Here is an 18,576-nt window from a genome sequence, read left to right as displayed (position 1 = left end):
GTTGAGCATGTGTGTTGCACCCATGAAAAACTTGCCAAATCTTCTCCGCCAGTGCCAAACAATGTACTCTGTTGTGGGATGGTGTCTCATTCTTCAACCAGCATTTGTTGCAAGTTAGGCAATTGTGGTTGTGTTGGTCATTTTGGCATGAAGAGAGCACCCAAAGCTGATCCCACAAGTGTTCAATGGGGCTGATCTCAGGACTGCAGGCAGGCCATTCCATCCTCTCCACTCCCAAATTCTCGAGGCAATCTTTGATAATGGCAAGGGTTGTCATCTTTGTTTGAGTTTGATCCCAGACTTTGGAGATACACTGGTTACGTAATCTCATCTTAATATCTCTATGATGATTGCCTTTATGATGATAGGTCTGTTACGCTATCGTGCAGAAATGAGCATAGCAGTCTCTTTAAATCTATGAAGTGGCACTGGCAGAATCTGGACTCATCGCTGAACAGAACATTTCTGCAGGTGTCGCTGACATCGGTGCAAACAGGCCTAACGGTGAAGGGCAGTCATGGGATCCTCCTGGCAGCACTATGAGACCAGAGATTGCCTGTCTTCTGATTTTCTGGGTAAAGTGCTGTCGGCCATATTGTCCTGCAAACCATGACGGCAAATCTAAAGAATAGCGCCAACAGTTCCTAAGTGCTACAACAAAATTGTCTTGTGCCGTCATCTCCTTTAGATGCCCACTTCTTTGCCTGTCTCTGACATCCTCCATTATATGGAACTTGGCCTTCAATTTGGAGATGGTACAAGGACTCGTTCCAGATAATGCTACAACTAGGACACCAGCTTAAAGTTGCCCTATGGCACAGGCCCTATCCAGATCAGTCAAATGTGCCATGCTTGGAGCAGACACCAACTGACTGCTGTAACAGTAGGGCTGGGTATCGTCACTGATTTCTAGAATCGATTCAATTCCGATTCACAAGGTCCCAAATCGATTCGATCCACGATTCGATTTAATTCGATTCGATTCAATTCGATTTGAATCTAGGAAATTTTGACAGTCAGAAATATTATAATTCAGATCAGTACATTTACATATTTTTGTATCTATAAAAAGGAAGCTGACACACGCGAGAGAGGTGAAGCGTAGTTTGGATCTTCTTTTGCTGCTGGTTCGGTCAATCTTGTTTGGAGAGAGATCAAAATAACAGCTTTAGAATCAGCGCATAAAGGGCGTGAACACAAAGCGCGGACCCGCCGACAGATCAGAATCAGCGAGCTGTCGGCTTTCAGCCCCGACTGTGAGAAAGGCGACATCTAACTGATTCTGATCCGCGGGTTGCGCTGTGTGTTTAAGTCTTTGTCCTGCTCTCATTTGCTGTCTTAGCTGTTTGGTGGTTGTTGAAATTTTGTGAAATTTCACCAGAGATTCTGCCATTTCGGGGCAAAATAAATTTATATCAAAAAATCGATTCAGGATTTTAATGAATCGATTTCACGTTATCCAAGCCAGAATCGATTTTAATCGATAAATCGATTATAAAAACCCACCCCTATGTAACAGGGTCCATGCTCACAGGTGCTGCTAATCAGAGTCTGACTGTCAACACCTGATTCTGGGGTACCAGATGCTCAAGCTAAAAAAGCTTAAAAGAAAGAAAGAAAGAAAGAAAGAAAGAAAGAAAGAAAGAAAGAAAGAAAAGGAAAAAAGCTGTTAGCAGAGGAGATTTGGCAAGTTTGCATAAGTTTATATACCTACGAATACACCTAACAATAGGACATTGAAACGAAATAAACCCAGCCTGCAGGGGGCGCTGCTCCTTTGCCTCGCTGATCCTGCTCTGACCTTTGACAGCGGAAGAGGAAGAGCGCGACTTGTTGTGCGCTCGTGTTAGCGGTGCTATTGTAACGTATGGGAAACGCATTTTGTTGTATGAAACTCGGACTTTTCAAAAACTGGCTAATGCTACAAGTTTAATCAGTGCACTCATGTTCACAGCGTCTCTTTAAGCAGGCAGAGTGAGGTCGACTCTGTGGATAATAACAGTCAGTTAGCCGTTTCACAAAGTGCGCTAAAACCTGAGGGAAAACCAGCACCATGGCGGATGTTACTGCTCGAAGCTTGCAGTACGAGTACAAAGCGGTGAGTGTATTTAGAGTGAGACAAAAAAAAAATCAGAGGCAGTGGTCGATATTCTGTAAAGTTATCAGGAAAGGTGTTTGGATTGTACTGTTTTTAATTGATATTTCTCCTTGTTTAGCTAGCCGTAGTGCTAACTAGCACTTACTTTAGCCTGTTGCAGCGCAGACGGATGTGTCTCATCATCACACTGTTTTTATGCCGAACTCTTAGAACTCTAACTTGGTGCTTCAAGCCGATCGCTCTCTGATCGACCGCACCCGGAGAGATGAGCCCACCGGTGAGGTGCTGTCCTTGGTCGGGAAGCTGGAGGGGACCAAGATGGGTGACAAGGCCCAGAGGACCAAACCTCAGAGGCTGGAGGAGAGACGAGAAAAGTCAGTGCACACAGCTACATATATTGTTCATGTGAAGTTAAAGCAATACATAATTTATATACACTACCGGCCACTTTGAAGTTCCTTTTCCCATTGTCATTAATGCAAATGTACAATAGCTAATTACATGCCAGCAACTCAGTGCATTTAAGCATTAAGGTATGGTCAACCTGCATATCAGAATGAAGAAGAAAGGTGGGGTGACTTTGAACATGTCTGAGTATGCAGAAAAGCATCTCTGAATGCACAACATATATGGATGGTATTATTTGGGATAAACAACATGAAAGCAAGACTGCTGGTGGTCTAATAGTGTAGTGAATCTTTTTGTTTAAGCATCCCATTATAATTGCAGTGCATGTACCTTAATCTGACAGCTGTTTATAGCAGGATAACGCACTATGTCACAAAGCTCAAATAGTCTTAAACTGGTTTCTTAAACATGTCAGTCCAATAGAGCACCTCTGGGATGTGGAGGAACAGGAGATTTGCATTATGGATGATGTGTAGTTGTCAAATCTGCAGCTACTGTGCGATGCTGTCATGTCAGTGTGGCCCCAACTCTCTGAGAAATATTGGCTTTAACTTGTTGAATCTATAGTTTGAAGGCAAAACTGGTTGATTTAAAACAAAACAAAACAATCCGGTATTAAAAATCACTTCATTAGTTCCACGTGATAACTTAATTTTGAAAAACTGAAAATAAAAGCATGGGGAAGAATAGCTGTCAAGTTTGATGTGTCTTCAAGGCCATTCTCAAGAAAAAAAGAAAAAGTAACATATGTGACATGCCTTGGAAGATGTTTGCCACTCAAATGGCCAAACATGGCTCTGCTGTTAACATATGATCTTTTTTTTTGTTAATCTTTTTTTTTTTTTTTTTTTTATCCAGGAGAAGAAAAAGAGATGAAGACAGACACGACATTAACAAAATGAAGGGCTTTACCCTTCTATCTGAAGGCATTGATGAGATGGTGGGCATTGTGTACAAACCAAAAACCAAAGAGACCAGAGAAACATATGAAGTGTTACTGAGCTTCATCCATGCTGCTTTGGGAGATCAGGTCAGTGAACGCCACAACTGCTTTTTTGAAATATTCTGCTTCTGTTTCTGTTACATTTTGTGTGTTTTACTCACTATCTCATTACATTTTTACAGCCGCGTGATATTCTCTGTGGAGCAGCTGATGAAGTTCTGGCTGTGCTCAAGAATGACAAAATGAGGGACAAAGAGAGGCGACGGGAAGTAGAGCAGCTTCTCGGACCTGCTGATGACACGCGCTACCACGTCTTAGTCAATCTGGGCAAAAAGATCACAGACTATGGGGGGGACAAAGACTTGCAGAATATGGGTAAGCACATTCAAAGTAACCGTGGAATGAAAACTGTACAAGATACATCAGTTTTCCCTAAAAATATTCATTATGTGTGGTATTATCTATCCACAGATGACAACATTGACGAGACGTATGGTGTCAATGTTCAGTTTGAATCTGATGAGGAGGTGAGGCTTGCAGCTCTTAAGATTTACAGCTGAGCACATTGATGAGTTTGTGTCACTGACTTTTCCTGTCTTAACATACAGGAAGTTGATGAAGACCAGTATGGCGAGGTACGAGATGAACACTCAGATGAAGACAGTGAAGGAGTGGAGGCAGCTGTGGATTCCACTCTCTCAGCTAATGTAAGTTTCCATTTATGGCATTACTGTATTAAGCCCATATTTGTATTTAGTCTTTGTGAGATATTGCAACTATGCTGCACAGTAACTAATAAATTACCTTTCACTTAGCTCGGTGGTGCGGGTGACGTGATGACAGTGAAGAAGAAAGATTTACATCCTCGAGACATTGACGCTTTTTGGCTCCAGCGTCAGCTCAGCCGGTTCTACGATGACGCCATAGTCTCACAAAAAAAGGCAGATGAGGTCTTAGAAATCCTCAAGGTAGGTTTGTGACGTTCCCTGTGTTTTTGTTTGTTTAGAGCGGGTAAGTTTGTATTTGTCAACATCATTCTCTCGTCTCTTATTTTACAGACCGCCAGCGACGACAGAGAATGTGAAAACCAGCTGGTGTTGCTGCTCGGCTTCAACACCTTTGATTTCATTAAAATCCTGCGTCAGCATCGTCGCATGAGTAAGTCTGCTTTGTTGAGTGAAACTGTTACAGAGCTAATGTCTTTGAAAATGTACTGATTTCTTTCTCTCCCCCCTTGACACACAGTCCAGTACTGTACCATGTTGGCAAGTGCTCAGAGTGAGGCGGAAAAGGAGCGCATCATAGGAAAGATGGAGTCTGATCAGGAGCTGTCAAAGATTCTCTACCAGCTGCAAGAGACGGAGAAGGAGGATATTATTCGAGTAAGGAGGCTTGATTGTGAGATTATGTGAACTCTTTGTGAGTCTCAGTTTGTCACATTATTTATTTTTGTGTCCTTTAGGAAGAGCGGTCTCGCAGAGAGAGAGTGAGGAAGTCCCGTGTTGATGACTTGGAAGCAATGGACATAGACCATGGAGAGGTATATAACACTTTCAATATATTAAGTACAAATCATCCTGTCAGGAACATTACTTGTTGTCAGTTTTCCTTTAGACATTTCTAAACGGCATAGGAAATTTGTCCTTTCTGTCCTATAGTCAGTGGCCCCTCGACAGCTGCTAGACCTTGACGACTTGACTTTCAGTCAGGGGAGCCACTTCATGGCCAACAAGCGTTGCCAGCTGCCAGATGGCTCTTTTCGTAAACAGCGCAAGGGCTATGAAGAAGTCCACGTACCTGCCCTCAAACCTAAACCCTTTGCTGAAGATGAGGTTTGTCAGTTATGTTTCTTCATGGAAGCATTTTAATTGTCCAACTGAGCAGCAGCTAAGGAAAAATAATAGTAATAAGTAGCATATAACTGTGTTTGGGTCCTACAGTCAGCACTGTTTTTGTGTCATCAGGTACTTGTTCCCATTGAGAAGTTGCCCAAGTATGCCCAGGCTGGATTTGAAGGCTTTAAAACCCTGAATCGCATTCAGAGCAAGCTGTTCAAGACCACCATGGAGACAGATGAGAACCTGCTAGTGTGTGCTCCAACGGTGAGCACACTTTGTTAAAGCCAAAAGTGTGTCAGTACTTTGGATTGGATTTTGTCTTAGGAGTTTGTGTTTGTTGTGCACACAGGGAGCCGGTAAGACCAATGTCGCCCTGATGGCAATGCTGAGAGAAATTGGAAAGCACATCAACATTGACGGAACAATTAATGTGGACGACTTCAAAATCATCTACATAGCCCCCATGCGCTCTCTAGTACAGGAGATGGTGGGAAGTTTTAGTAAGGTGAGCCTCGTCTGTCCTGCGCGGCTTTCTTTGCATACTTGACCGTAATCAGGGAGCACAAATCTGAAAACCTTTTCCCTCCTTTTCCCAGCGTTTGGCAAGTTATGGCATCATAGTGTCCGAGCTGACGGGAGACCACCAGCTCTGTAAAGAGGAGATTAACGCCACTCAGATCATTGTCTGCACTCCAGAGAAATGGGACATCATCACTCGTAAAGGTGGTGAACGTACCTACACCCAGCTAGTGCGCCTCATTATCATAGTAAGTGAACAGTTTTGTCACTAAAAAGAGCAAATGTGCCAGTTGACTTGACTTTTAATGATGAACAATTTAATGTGGGTGTTCAGGATGAAATCCATCTGCTGCACGATGACCGTGGACCTGTGCTGGAATCTCTGGTGGCGAGGACCATCCGCAACGTGGAGCTGACCCAGGAGGATGTGCGTCTGCTGGGCCTCAGCGCCACACTGCCAAACTATGAAGACGTGGCTACCTGCCTGCGTGTCGATCCTGCCAAAGGGCTCTTCTACTTTGACAACAGGTGTGCTGCTTAAGCAAAAAAAAAAAAAAGTTTTTATGATGATTTCTATGAACAGCTGTTTGTTTGCTCTTCCTTATTGCTTATTACTGTACCGCTTTTTTCTGTAGTTTCCGTCCTGTGCCCCTGGAGCAGACTTATGTTGGTATCACAGAGAAGAAGGCCATCAAGCGTTTCCAGATCATGAATGAGATTGTCTATGAAAAGATAATGGAGCATGCTGGAAAGAACCAGGTGAGTCCTGTTGGACTTGTTCTTCCAAAGTGATATAATTTGGTGACCTGAATTAGCCAAGTGTTATCTGAGATGTGTCTGCTAAAATATGTTTTACTGCCAACTGAGCTTCGTAAATGCTACTGACCTCATTTTAATTAGACACTTCTTTATTTTTTCCCCCAACTCATTTATTTATTTATTTTTTGCTGGATGAGCACAAAATGAGATTTTTGAAACCGGGGACTCCTAACACTGTCTTCTCAGTCACAGTCTGCACTTCGCCTCTATCGTATAATCCTCTTCTGCAAGAAAACCACAACTCCTGTTTTTGTTTTTTATCATTTTTGCCCTCCAGTGAAAAACAAGACATTTGACATTGTGCTGCTTTCATTGTTGTTAATATGTGGCTTATGTTATAAATTGATCCCACACTCATGTTTCCATATCCATGCATTTTACATCTGCCCTAAAAAGCGACAGTTCACTCACTGTTAATATCAAGATAAAGGAAAGAGGTGAAGCCCAACAAAATATCAAGAGGAAGTAAATGTCCAGATTTCCATAGATAAACCTGCAGGTTTCTACTCTCTGTAACTCTCCTCTGGCTCCCAGAGCTAGAGGGTCGAGGTCCCTCTAAACCTGGGCCTCCTTTCAACCCTGTGTCCACACAGACCTTTCCAGCGTGTACGTGCTCTTGTGTGTTTACACACAGGGAGCTCACAGGGCTGTGGTTTTGAATGTAACTTCTTACTTCAGTGTTGTTTGTCTAAATAATCTACAGTACTGCGTTACCAAATCTGAAAGCCTTACTTTTTTCCTCCCATCAGGTTCTAGTGTTTGTCCATTCCAGGAAGGAGACAGGGAAAACTGCCAGGGCCATAAGGGACATGTGCCTGGAGAAGGACACTCTGGGTCTTTTTCTCCGTGAGGGTTCTGCATCTACTGAAGTGTTGAGAACTGAGGCAGAGCAGTGCAAGGTGAGCAAATGTCATTAACTGGAAATGTTTTTTTTAAAACTCTTGTGTGGTAAATGCTTTTAATACCAGAACTGAGTGCCAGATTTAACCTTCTTATGCAGAACCTAGAGCTGAAGGATTTGCTCCCATACGGCTTTGCAATCCACCACGCTGGTATGACCAGAGTCGACCGTACGCTGGTGGAGGATTTGTTTGCCGATCGACACATCCAGGTTCTGGTGTCTACAGCTACTTTGGCTTGGGGTGTCAATCTGCCTGCACATACTGTCATCATCAAAGGGACCCAAGTGTACAGCCCAGAGAAAGGCAGATGGACTGAACTGGGTGCCCTGGACATTTTGCAGGTCAGCCCATCCTTTCTTGTTATCAAACATAGTAACGGCTGCTTTAGTTTGCAGCTTCACTAACTCTATTTATCGAAAATGTGTTTGATTCCAGATGCTTGGTCGAGCTGGCCGTCCTCAGTATGACACCAAAGGAGAGGGAATCCTGATCACGTCTCACGGAGAGCTGCAGTATTATCTGTCCCTGCTGAACCAGCAGCTGCCCATTGAGAGTCAGATGGTGGGCAAGCTGGCTGATATGCTCAATGCAGAGATAGTACTGGGAAATGTGCAGAATGTAAAGGTGAGTGTCCTGAAATGTACATGTAGCTATTTAAGACAGAAGGAACTAATTTTCCTCATTGCTTTAAGTTTCAAATTCTCAAATTTGTTATTAGGATGCTGTGAACTGGCTTGGCTACACGTATCTCTATGTGCGCATGCTTCGCAACCCCACTCTGTATGGTGTTTCTCACGACGACCGGAGTACAGACCCCCTGCTGGAGAGGCGCAGGATGGACTTGGTGCACACAGCAGCCAACATCCTGGACAAGAACAGTCTCATCAAATATGATAAGAGGACCGGCAGCTTCCAGGTATGCACATCTCAGCTGAGTGTTGGTCGTTTTATTCTTGGGAGTAGATATACTGATTAGAAGCTTCACTTTTTTGTCTCTTCACCCAAAGGTTACAGACCTGGGCCGCATTGCCAGTCACTTCTACATCACCCACGACTCAATCCAAACCTACAACCAGCTGCTGAAACCCACGCTCAGCGAGATCGAACTCTTCCGAGTGTTCTCACTGTCCTCAGAGTTCAGGAACATCACAGTGAGAGAGGTATGCTGACCCCCACACAGCAACGATGGTTTAAATAGTATATCTAAAATGAAGAAAAGTAACATACAGCTTTATCTTGTAGGAAGAAAAACTGGAGCTTCAAAAGTTACTGGAAAGAGTTCCTATCCCTGTGAAGGAAAGCATTGAGGAGCCCAGTGCGAAGGTAAAGACAACCAGTGATGGTGTTTATGAAACGCAAAATATGATCTGCTTGGTTTCCAGAAAATGCACACCGTGCTTTTATAAAGAGAAACATTACTTAACATTTGGAGTGGTTTGCAAATTGCAGTAAATAATACTTCCTGTGCTTTGTGTTCTCATTTCAGATCAACGTGCTGCTCCAGGCATACATCTCTCAGCTGAAGCTCGAAGGCTTTGCTCTCATGGCTGACATGGTGTATGTTACACAGGTACAGAAACAGCGTACTTCCGTTATTGATTTACTTTTCCATGTTTCCCTATATGCTTATTTAAAATTTTTATTTCGTTTTAGCTTGAAGGAAAAGTCCCAGGCTTGATATAATTCATAGAAATTTCCTTGTATATTCTTCCTGCAGAGTGCTGGGCGATTGATGCGGGCCATATTTGAGATTGTGCTAAGCAGAGGCTGGGCTCAGCTCACAGACAAGACCTTGAATCTCTGCAAGATGATCGATAAGAGAATGTAAGCTCTTTCTTCACTCCTAGATTACCACTGCCTTTGCTTGGTCAAAGCTACAGGCATCTGATACTCTGTCCTCTGTGCAGGTGGCAGTCCATGTCTCCTCTGCGTCAGTTCAAGAAGCTGCCAGAGGAAGTGATCAAGAAGATTGAGAAGAAAAACTTCCCATTTGAGCGACTCTATGACCTGAACCACAACGAGATTGGTGAGTTTCCTTCCTCTGTGTTATGGTTTCTGAATTTTTTCCTCAGCCTAGAGAGTAATTAAAAACCTCCTGGATGTTTGGTTTCTAGGTGAACTGATCCGAATGCCAAAGATGGGGAAGACTATTCACAAATATGTCCACCAGTTCCCCAAGCTGGACTTGGCCGTTCATGTGCAGCCCATCACTCGCTCCACACTCAAAGTGGAGCTTACAGTCACACCTGACTTCCAGTGGGATGACAAGGTCAGGACTTAGATCTATAATGGGATGCTAATCAGACAGTTTTTCCAATACTGTTGTACTCGGGGGGGGGGGGGGGGGGGGGGGGGGTATTGGTCCCAAAATCAGGGTATTGGTCCCAAAATCAGGGTATTGGTCCCAGTATGTTGACTGCACCCTTAATCCCTGAAAAAAAATGATCAGCCCAGAGAACACACTGAACTCTTTTTTTCTATACTCCTGACTTACTTTCGTTTTCCTGTTTAGATTCACGGGTCGTCTGAGGCTTTCTGGATCCTTGTTGAAGACGTGGACAGTGAGGTCATCCTCCACCATGAGTATTTCCTCCTCAAAGCCAAGTACGCCCAAGACGAGCATCTTGTGACTTTCTTTGTCCCGGTGTTCGAGCCTCTTCCACCGCAGTACTTTATCCGTGTGGTCTCAGACCGCTGGCTGTGTAAGTGCTTTGATTAAAAAGTGTCATAGCTTCACATCACAGTCATGTCAGCATTTTAATTCATGTTTGTTTCTTTTGTTTTTCCCCAAGCCTGCGAGACTCAACTCCCAGTGTCTTTCCGTCACCTTATCCTACCGGAGAAGTACCCCCCACCCACTGAGCTGCTGGACCTGCAGCCTCTTCCTGTCACTGCTCTCAGAAACTCTGCCTTTGAGGCGCTCTACCAGAACAAGTTCCCCTTCTTCAACCCCATTCAGACACAAGGTAGAGACTACATGCTGTTCTCCTTAATCCAATTCCATCGTCAAGTTGCTTCCCCGTTAGGAACAGTGGTCTGTTTTCAAAAAATTTTCTTCACTCATTTTTTTTTTTTACTTTTTCTCCCGCAGTCTTCAATGCTGTGTACAACAGTGATGATAACGTGTTTGTGGGAGCTCCCACCGGCAGTGGAAAGACCATCTGTGCAGAGTTTGCCATTCTGAGAATGCTGCTGCACAATGCAGAAGGTCGCTGTGTCTACATCACCCCAATGGAAGCACTGGCTGAACAGGTCTGAATTAAATGAGATTTAGAAGTGCACCTATGAAAACTGGCAAACTGTTTTTCTTCCAGCGTGATTCTGTTAGATCTAAAACTGACATGAGTGTGGTTATCCTTGTCTCAGGTGTTTATTGACTGGCACCAGAAGTTCCAGGACATCCTGGACAAGAAGGTTGTGTTGCTGACAGGAGAGACTAGTACTGATCTGAAGCTCCTGGGAAAAGGTGACATTATTATCAGTACCCCTGATAAATGGGACATCCTGTCTCGCCGTTGGAAGCAGAGGAAGAACGTCCAGAACGTCAGCCTTTTCATTGTGGATGAGACGCACCTTATCGGAGGCGAAAATGGAGTAAGAACAGAGTACTACTTGCTGCTGCGCTTGTGTGTGTGTGTGTGTGTTGTGTTAATGGATTTTGTTTCTTGTCATCAGCCTGTGTTGGAGGTCATCTGCTCCAGGATGAGATACATCTCTTCCCAGATTGAGCGTCCCATCCGTATCGTGGCCCTCAGCTCATCTTTGTCTAACGCCAAAGATGTGGCCCACTGGCTGGGCTGCAGCACCACAGCCACATTCAACTTCCATCCCAATGTCAGACCCGTGCCTCTGGAGCTGCACATCCAGGTCTGTAAACAGCATGTTAGTCAACAAAAAGAGAAATGTGTTTCTTAAATTGATCAGTGCTCACAGTCAAGAAAGTACCTGTCAGGTTTCTGATTGGCTGTCAATCTTTTACTGTTTTTCTAGGGTTTCAATGTGAGTCATACTCAGACTCGCCTGCTGTCCATGGCGAAGCCGGTCTATCACGCCATCATGAAGCACTCTCCCTCGAAGCCAGCCGTGGTTTTCGTCCCATCCCGCAGGCAGACTCGCCTCACAGCGATTGACATTCTCACTTTCTGTGCTGCTGATGTGGTTCCTCAGAGGTCAGTCAGCACGTCGAGATTTTCACCTTAGACAGACAAATTCATGGAAATGATGCCAGCATCACATCTTCACACTGTGGTCAAAGAGTAAATGTCTGTCTCTGCAGGTTCCTGCATTGTGCTGAGAAAGACCTGGCTCCATTCCTGGAGAAAATAAATGATTCTACTCTGAAAGAGACTCTTGCCAACGGCGTGGGATACTTGCACGAGGGCCTCTCTGCAACTGAACGCAGAATAGTGGAGCAGCTCTTCAACTCAGGTATGACTCACTTCTGCTGCACTTTGTGCTGGACGGTAGGTGGTTTTTAGAAAAGGGGAAAAACCAAAATTGAGACAAATTTTTTATTTATTTCTTTTCCTTCTCTTCTTCTTCTTTGACAGGTGCTGTTCAGGTCGTCGTGTCCTCTCGTTCACTGTGCTGGGGCATCAACATCTCAGCACACCTTGTCATCGTCATGGACACCCAGTACTACAATGGCAAAATTCACGCGTAAGGCATCCTCTGTTTATACAGGCTTTTTTTTTCTTTTCTTTTTTTTTTTATGAAACATATTTAATGAAGGTTAGTATGTACTCTGCTGGTGATGTTGACTTTTTTGCTTTCTTTTATCAGATATGTGGATTATCCCATATATGATGTCCTCCAGATGGTGGGCAAGGCAAACAGGCCCATGCTGGATGATGAGGGGCGCTGTGTAATCATGTGTCAAGGCTCTAAGAAGGTAGACAGACCTCAGTCACTTCTGACTTTGAAACAATGACTGTACAACAGTAAGAACAAACCACTTTGTTTTCTCTTGATAGGATTTCTTCAAGAAGTTCCTGTACGAGCCGCTGCCAGTGGAGTCTCACTTGGATCATTGTCTCCACGACCATTTCAATGCTGAGATCGTCACCAAGACAATAGAGAACAAGCAGGATGCTGTCGACTACCTGACATGGACATTCCTTTACCGCCGTATGACCCAGAACCCCAACTACTACAACCTGCAAGGTGAGTCCCGTCCTTCAAAGGGAATAAGCGACTTATACTTCGGATGTTGGGACCATGTTAAGCTGTGGCTTCTGTCCTCCTGACAGGCATGTCACATCGCCACCTGTCTGACCACCTGTCTGAGCTAGTGGAGAACACATTACACGACCTGGAGCAGTCCAAGTGCATCAGCATCGAGGATGAGCTGGATGTAGCACCACTCAATTTGGGCATGATTGCTGCCTACTATTACATCAACTACACCACCATCGGTTTGTGCTTGCACTTCCTGGATTTTTCATATTTGTGATATGTTCATCATTCCTCCACGTATGTGTTCAACTCAAGCCTAACTGTGGTGCTTTGCTCTTGTGTCGTACAGAGCTCTTCAGCATGTCACTGAACGCCAAGACAAAGATCCGCGGATTAATTGAGATCATCTCCAATGCTGCCGAGTATAAGAACATTCCCATCAGACACCACGAGGATGCACTTCTCCGACAGGTAAACAAAGTGACGAGACTCAAAGAGAGCAGCATTAACACATCTGCAAGAAGACACCAAGCTGAAATAACACACTTTTATGTGCTCTTTGCATTTCAGCTTGCACAGAAAGTGCCCCACAAGCTGAACAACCCGAAGTTCAATGACCCCCACGTGAAGACTAACCTGCTGCTGCAAGCCCATCTCTCCAGGATGCAGCTGAGCGCTGAGCTCCAGTCAGACACAGAGGAGATCCTCAGCAAGGTCCAGTTTTTTCTCTGTAAAGCCTAACAGTTATGTTTCTGGATTTTATCCATCTATATGTTTTTGAACAAGCTATTACTTGCACAAAAAGCACACATATAAACAAAATGTGTCTTAAAAAGAATGAACAAAATCGCCAGATCAGTTACACACATCCAAAAGACAACAAACAAACAATGAAATAAGCAAGCCTCCATATTTGATACATAGGAAAGAAATTGATGCCAGGTTTCAAAAAACAGTTAGACTGGTGTTTTAGTAAAACAGTTGTAAAAAGTACATGATGTCCTAAATCCACTGTACATGTGATGGAGGTGAGGAGTCCTCTTACTGTAGGATGAGCCTTCTTATCACATGAACAAAAGACAGCTTGTACCCTGTTCAGATTCACATTTCAAGGGCTTACACCAAAACATTGCTGTAATAGATTTTAGAAAGCATTTAAAAATTAGACAGGTAAATTTGTTAATTTTGGATTTGACTGAAATATATGACAAATGCCCAAAAAGACTTTAGAATGACCCCACAGGGAGTGGGTTAGATCACGGGATCACTGTAAATCAGTGATTCCCAAAGTGAGTGAAATTCAGTTTTAATTCAATTCAATTTTACTTACATAAACGCCAAATCACAACAGCAGTCGCCTCAAGATGCTTTATATTGGAAGGTACACTTAAAGAATATGCGTGTGTGTGTGTTGTCTTTTTTGTAGGCTGTCCGACTGATTCAGGCGTGCGTCGATGTGCTGTCCAGCAACGGCTGGCTGAGTCCTGCACTGGCTGCTATGGAGCTGGCTCAGATGGTCACTCAAGCCATGTGGTCCAAGGACTCGTACCTCAAACAGCTGCCATTCTTCACCTCAGAGCACATCAAGCGCTGCACAGAAAAGGTAAAATGATCCTAAGAAAGTCTGACTCTCACTTTAGTGTAGATGAATCTCATGCTGATTGAACGTGCTTACGTTTCCTTTGCTCATAAGGGAGTGGAGAGCATCTTTGACATAATGGAAATGGAGGATGAAGACAGAAGCGCGTTGCTGCAGCTCTCGGATGCCCAGATGGCCGACGTGGCTCGCTTCTGTAACCGCTACCCCAACATCGAGCTGTCGTACGAAGTGGCAGAGAAGGACAGTGTCAAGAGGTACGTGTACAGTCTGTCAGCAGCACTTTTCGCTGCGTTTCCTGGAAATGAAAAATTACATTACAAAATTGCACAGATGGGTGGGAAATTGATCTCTTTCCATATTTATTCACAGTGGCAGTCCAGTTCTGGTTCAGGTTCAGCTGGAGAGAGAGGAGGAGGTAACAGGTCCAGTCATTGCACCGCTCTTTCCCCAGGTTAGTACTTTTCAAACATCTCCATGACGTATATATTTCTTTCATTTTCACCTTAATGACCAACTCTTGTGGAAATACTTGTCACTGTTATAGAAACGTGAGGAGGGCTGGTGGGTGGTGATTGGAGACCCCAAGTCTAACAGCCTGATCTCTATCAAGAGGCTGACTCTTCAGCAGAAAGCAAAGGTCAGTGAGTCATCTTGTAATAGCCAGAAATTATGTTTTAACCACCAGAGGCCTCACTTAGTTTATGTCCCTCCACCGCAGGTCAAGCTGGACTTTGTTGCCCCGGCGATGGGCATCCACAACTACACCTTGTACTTCATGAGTGACGCATATATGGGCTGTGACCAGGAGTACAAGTTCAGCATAGATGTAAAGGAGGCTGACAGTGATGGAGACAGCGACTCGGACTAATCGGAGACTTGATTATTTTCTTCAGCGGTTCTGGTAGATCGGGATCAGTAGTTTTCTTTTTTTGCTGTAGATATCCAACCTGATTGACATTTCTTTACTTTGACTCTGCCATTACCATCTCTGCTCTTGTGAAAATATTTTTTGTTTTCAGTTGCTTCTTAGTTAGGTCCTCTAAATGATGCCAGTCCAAGAATATAGTGTACAGGATCTGTTTGTCCACATGTAGTACAGATACATGGCTACCCAAGCCCCAGTCTGTTTTCAGTATAAGAAGTTTAACACTTTGTACTTTTGTGTCAGTTTTAGGATCTGACAAAAATTTAATTGGCTATTGTGGATTAAAGAAACACTTATGAAGCAGGTGTGCTTTATAAATCCTGGGGATGGTGCATCCTTAAACCAGGTAGGGTGTTTAAAAACAACTGTCCGGTTATATTTTGGATTGAAATCATTTTATTATGAAATTTAATCCTTGGACTGGTTGAAGTGTTTTACTATGATGTGCTGTCTGAAATGCTTTTGCAATAAAAAGGAGAAGAAACATTTTTCACTTTATTTTATAGTTAAACATGTTATTTCTATTAATTCTCAGTGGCGCTGCTACTCAAAGCACATGAAGCAGTATTCTCAGCATGGACACAGATGAGCGCTGATGTCAAGCAGAATCCTGATGAGCTATAAATGATCTGTGGTGAATGGCGCAGAAAGTTCCCAATTTAACGCGTAACTATGCACTCCAGGGATGTTCATTCCTCTTCTTGGAACTTCCAAATGGCGATTTCTCCGTTATCGCTGCACGAAGCCAGGAATCCCACCTCCTTTGGGTTCCAGGACACACAGTTAACATCTTGGTTGTGAGCTCTGGCCACCTGAGCAGCCAGTGAGTATACCGGCTCGTCGGGATTGGCCGTCTCATCCTCCTTGAAAACTCGCACTGCGTCATCACCAGAGGCAGTTGCTAAAGCGCCAGTCAGCCGACACCTGCAGAAAGATTTGGGTTCACTGTGACGTCTAACAATGATAAATTCATGCATATGGAGACCACATCTTTGGGATTTCTGGTGGTCAATTAACCTCCACTTTATGTTTGCGCATAATTTCTGGACACAGAGCAACACATATTCCTTAAATGTAACCATACTGCATTGTTATGGAGAAATTACAAGTTGTGGAACAATTACCCCGTTGCTATCGCAAGTCAACCTTAAATGTGACGACCAGACTAAAGGTCAGTAAATTCAAGAACACATTCAGCTGAATTCTGTTTTCACCAATTCAAGTACATAATCCTAACTACAGTTTTTGCCTCAAAAACTGCCATTAATCTGTAGCTACTGTACACAGAAAGCAAAAGTTGGATCCATCCCAGTCTTTTTCTTATCTGGGTATGCTGCTGATTGTCAGGTGAGATGTGTGCTAATTTTTGTCTTATTGCTGCCATCTGCTGGTAGCCAGCGTTTGTGAAAGGTTATAAAACATGTATGATCCTTCATATCTTTAGTCTGAAGGTGAAAACACAAATTGCCTCCACACCACATGAATGCCCTGTCCTTTAGCATACTATATATCTAGTTTAGAAGTTTATGAGAATGCATCCATTTGTTGGAAGATGTAATTACACACTAATAAATGTATATTTATCAGCACAATGGGGATTTTTTTTCCATTAAATGACTTCAAACAATGACTGATTGCACCTTTAATGATTGACTGAAGCATTCCTACAAGAGTCTATTATGAAAATAGTCTTACCAGGAGACATCATACACCGCTCGTCCATGGTACCCAGACAGAGTGCAAACACACTTCCACGACAAATCTTAAACAGGAGACCAGAAAAAAACATACGCATTACTGTCGATATTTTTATTACCACATTGATTTATGATAAAACGAATTAATCCTAACCACTGCTGACTCACCCTGTCCACTTTCAGCTGGATACTCTCTCCAGATCTTCACAGTGCGGTCATCGCTGCACGAGGCCAGCCTCTGACCATCCGCATCAAAACACAAACTCCACACTGTGGACGTGTGTCCCTGTAAGGTGGCCCGGCACTCCCAGTCATCATCCTCTTCTTTGTAAAGGCAAATGTTGTTGTCATAGCTGGCTGAGGCCAGGAGCTGTACAATCACACGGTGAGTGCAGGGTCACGTGGTGTTACAACAGGAGATGGAAAAAAAAACATTCATGTGGACAGATCCCAATGAGACCTACCTCCTGGGTCGGGTGCCAGACAACGTGCTTGACATCTTGCGTGTGAGAGTTCACAACTGTAACACATTCATACTCGTCTTCTTCATCCACTGCAGGAAGCAGGAAGAGACAAGGTCAAGTTTAGAAACAGGCAATGGTGCAGATCAGTACGTGCAATTTAGGCGCTCTTTAACACAAACCTTCCCAAACCCAGACGCTCTTGTCTCGGCTACATGTGGCTAGAAGATTCCCTGAAGGGGCCCACGCCACGCACTTGACCTCGTTTTCGTGTCCTTCCAGCACAGTCAAACTCTAGGAGACAAAGCGTGGGTAACAATCTGCAGAGATGCAGCATTTCTAAGGCATGCCATTCAACACACTGAACAGGAGACCTGTCATCTGACCTCAAAGTCATCGTTCTTCTTTTTCCAGATGCAAGTGGTAGCATCAAAGCTGGCAGAGGCCAGATAATTCCCACATGGAGACCAAGCCACTTTCCTCACAGTGCGCTGGTGTCCATCCTGCAACACGTTCTTACATATCCAGGAGTCACCTGAAAAACGAGAGCCAGGTAGAGGGGTGAAGGATGTCAACTACTGTACTATAATGCTTTATTATGCGACTGAGGCTGGGGGTGTCTGTGGTTCAGTTCACGGAGAGCTCACCTTCTTTCCCCCATATCCGGATGGTCTTGTCGCCCCCACATGAGGCCAGAAGCGTCCCGTTGGGGCTCCAGCTGACGAACCAGCAGCGGGAGTCCGGGTGTGCGCTCAACCTCTGAACCAGGGACAGAGCCTCCTTCATGGTCGAACTGGGGAAATACTTCCGAGTCGTTGTCACTGACACTTAGCCGAGAAACGAGACAGGAAATGGCCCGAAACACCAAAAGCAGACAGAGAGCAGCAGCAGCACTACGGCCCTAAATCACAGTCAACACCCAGGGCACGGATACAAAAATGGCCGTATCTGCGCTAAACACAGTCTGTAACTACCACCAAACAACAAAGTGCAGAAGTTCACAACATCATCGGTGACCAAAATGCCGCCATCTTTGCTTATCTAAACTGCAACCCACAATGCAGCGCGAGGGATTGCAGTTTCGTGGTCTGTTTTTTTTTTTTTTTTACCGTCGGCAAATTTCACGTAAAAAACAATTACGTGAAATTTACGGTGTTTTATCTTATGTTGTATTTTATTGTATGTATTCTA

General features: G+C 44.1%; 2 protein-coding genes across 2 annotated transcripts; one reads left to right on the top strand and one right to left on the bottom strand.

The window, feature by feature from the left end:
- Positions 1-1,795: 1,795 nt before the first annotated feature.
- On the top strand, positions 1,796-15,725 carry snrnp200 (small nuclear ribonucleoprotein 200 (U5)). Its single transcript, XM_085181520.1, has 44 exons — positions 1,796-2,098; positions 2,309-2,472; positions 3,365-3,536; positions 3,632-3,824; positions 3,921-3,976; positions 4,058-4,156; positions 4,265-4,417; positions 4,508-4,607; positions 4,695-4,831; positions 4,912-4,989; positions 5,108-5,281; positions 5,414-5,551; positions 5,637-5,792; positions 5,884-6,054; positions 6,141-6,334; positions 6,442-6,565; positions 7,375-7,524; positions 7,626-7,868; positions 7,963-8,151; positions 8,246-8,443; positions 8,535-8,687; positions 8,770-8,850; positions 9,014-9,097; positions 9,245-9,351; positions 9,435-9,553; positions 9,642-9,796; positions 10,040-10,229; positions 10,320-10,493; positions 10,619-10,779; positions 10,894-11,121; positions 11,203-11,394; positions 11,518-11,696; positions 11,804-11,955; positions 12,078-12,186; positions 12,310-12,418; positions 12,501-12,690; positions 12,777-12,941; positions 13,052-13,173; positions 13,273-13,416; positions 14,129-14,305; positions 14,396-14,556; positions 14,672-14,753; positions 14,847-14,939; positions 15,021-15,725. The coding sequence occupies exons 1-44, from the start codon at positions 2,054-2,056 to the stop codon at positions 15,168-15,170; spliced, it is 6,411 nt and encodes a 2,136-aa protein (XP_085037646.1). The 5' UTR covers positions 1,796-2,053; the 3' UTR covers positions 15,171-15,725.
- Positions 15,710-18,457, bottom strand: ciao1 (cytosolic iron-sulfur assembly component 1). Its single transcript, XM_085181530.1, has 7 exons — positions 18,033-18,457; positions 17,772-17,920; positions 17,568-17,679; positions 17,389-17,477; positions 17,093-17,294; positions 16,923-16,989; positions 15,710-16,151 (listed from the first exon to the last, which is right to left on the bottom strand). The coding sequence occupies exons 1-7, from the start codon at positions 18,169-18,171 to the stop codon at positions 15,917-15,919; spliced, it is 993 nt and encodes a 330-aa protein (XP_085037656.1). The 5' UTR covers positions 18,172-18,457; the 3' UTR covers positions 15,710-15,916.
- Between the last annotated feature and the right edge of the window lie 119 nt (positions 18,458-18,576).

Source organism: Neolamprologus multifasciatus, chromosome 12 (assembly GCF_963576455.1).
Source record: "Neolamprologus multifasciatus chromosome 12, fNeoMul1.2, whole genome shotgun sequence".
Classification (NCBI taxonomy): Eukaryota; Metazoa; Chordata; class Actinopteri; order Cichliformes; family Cichlidae; genus Neolamprologus; species Neolamprologus multifasciatus.
This window is presented reverse-complemented; position numbering and strand designations above follow the sequence as displayed.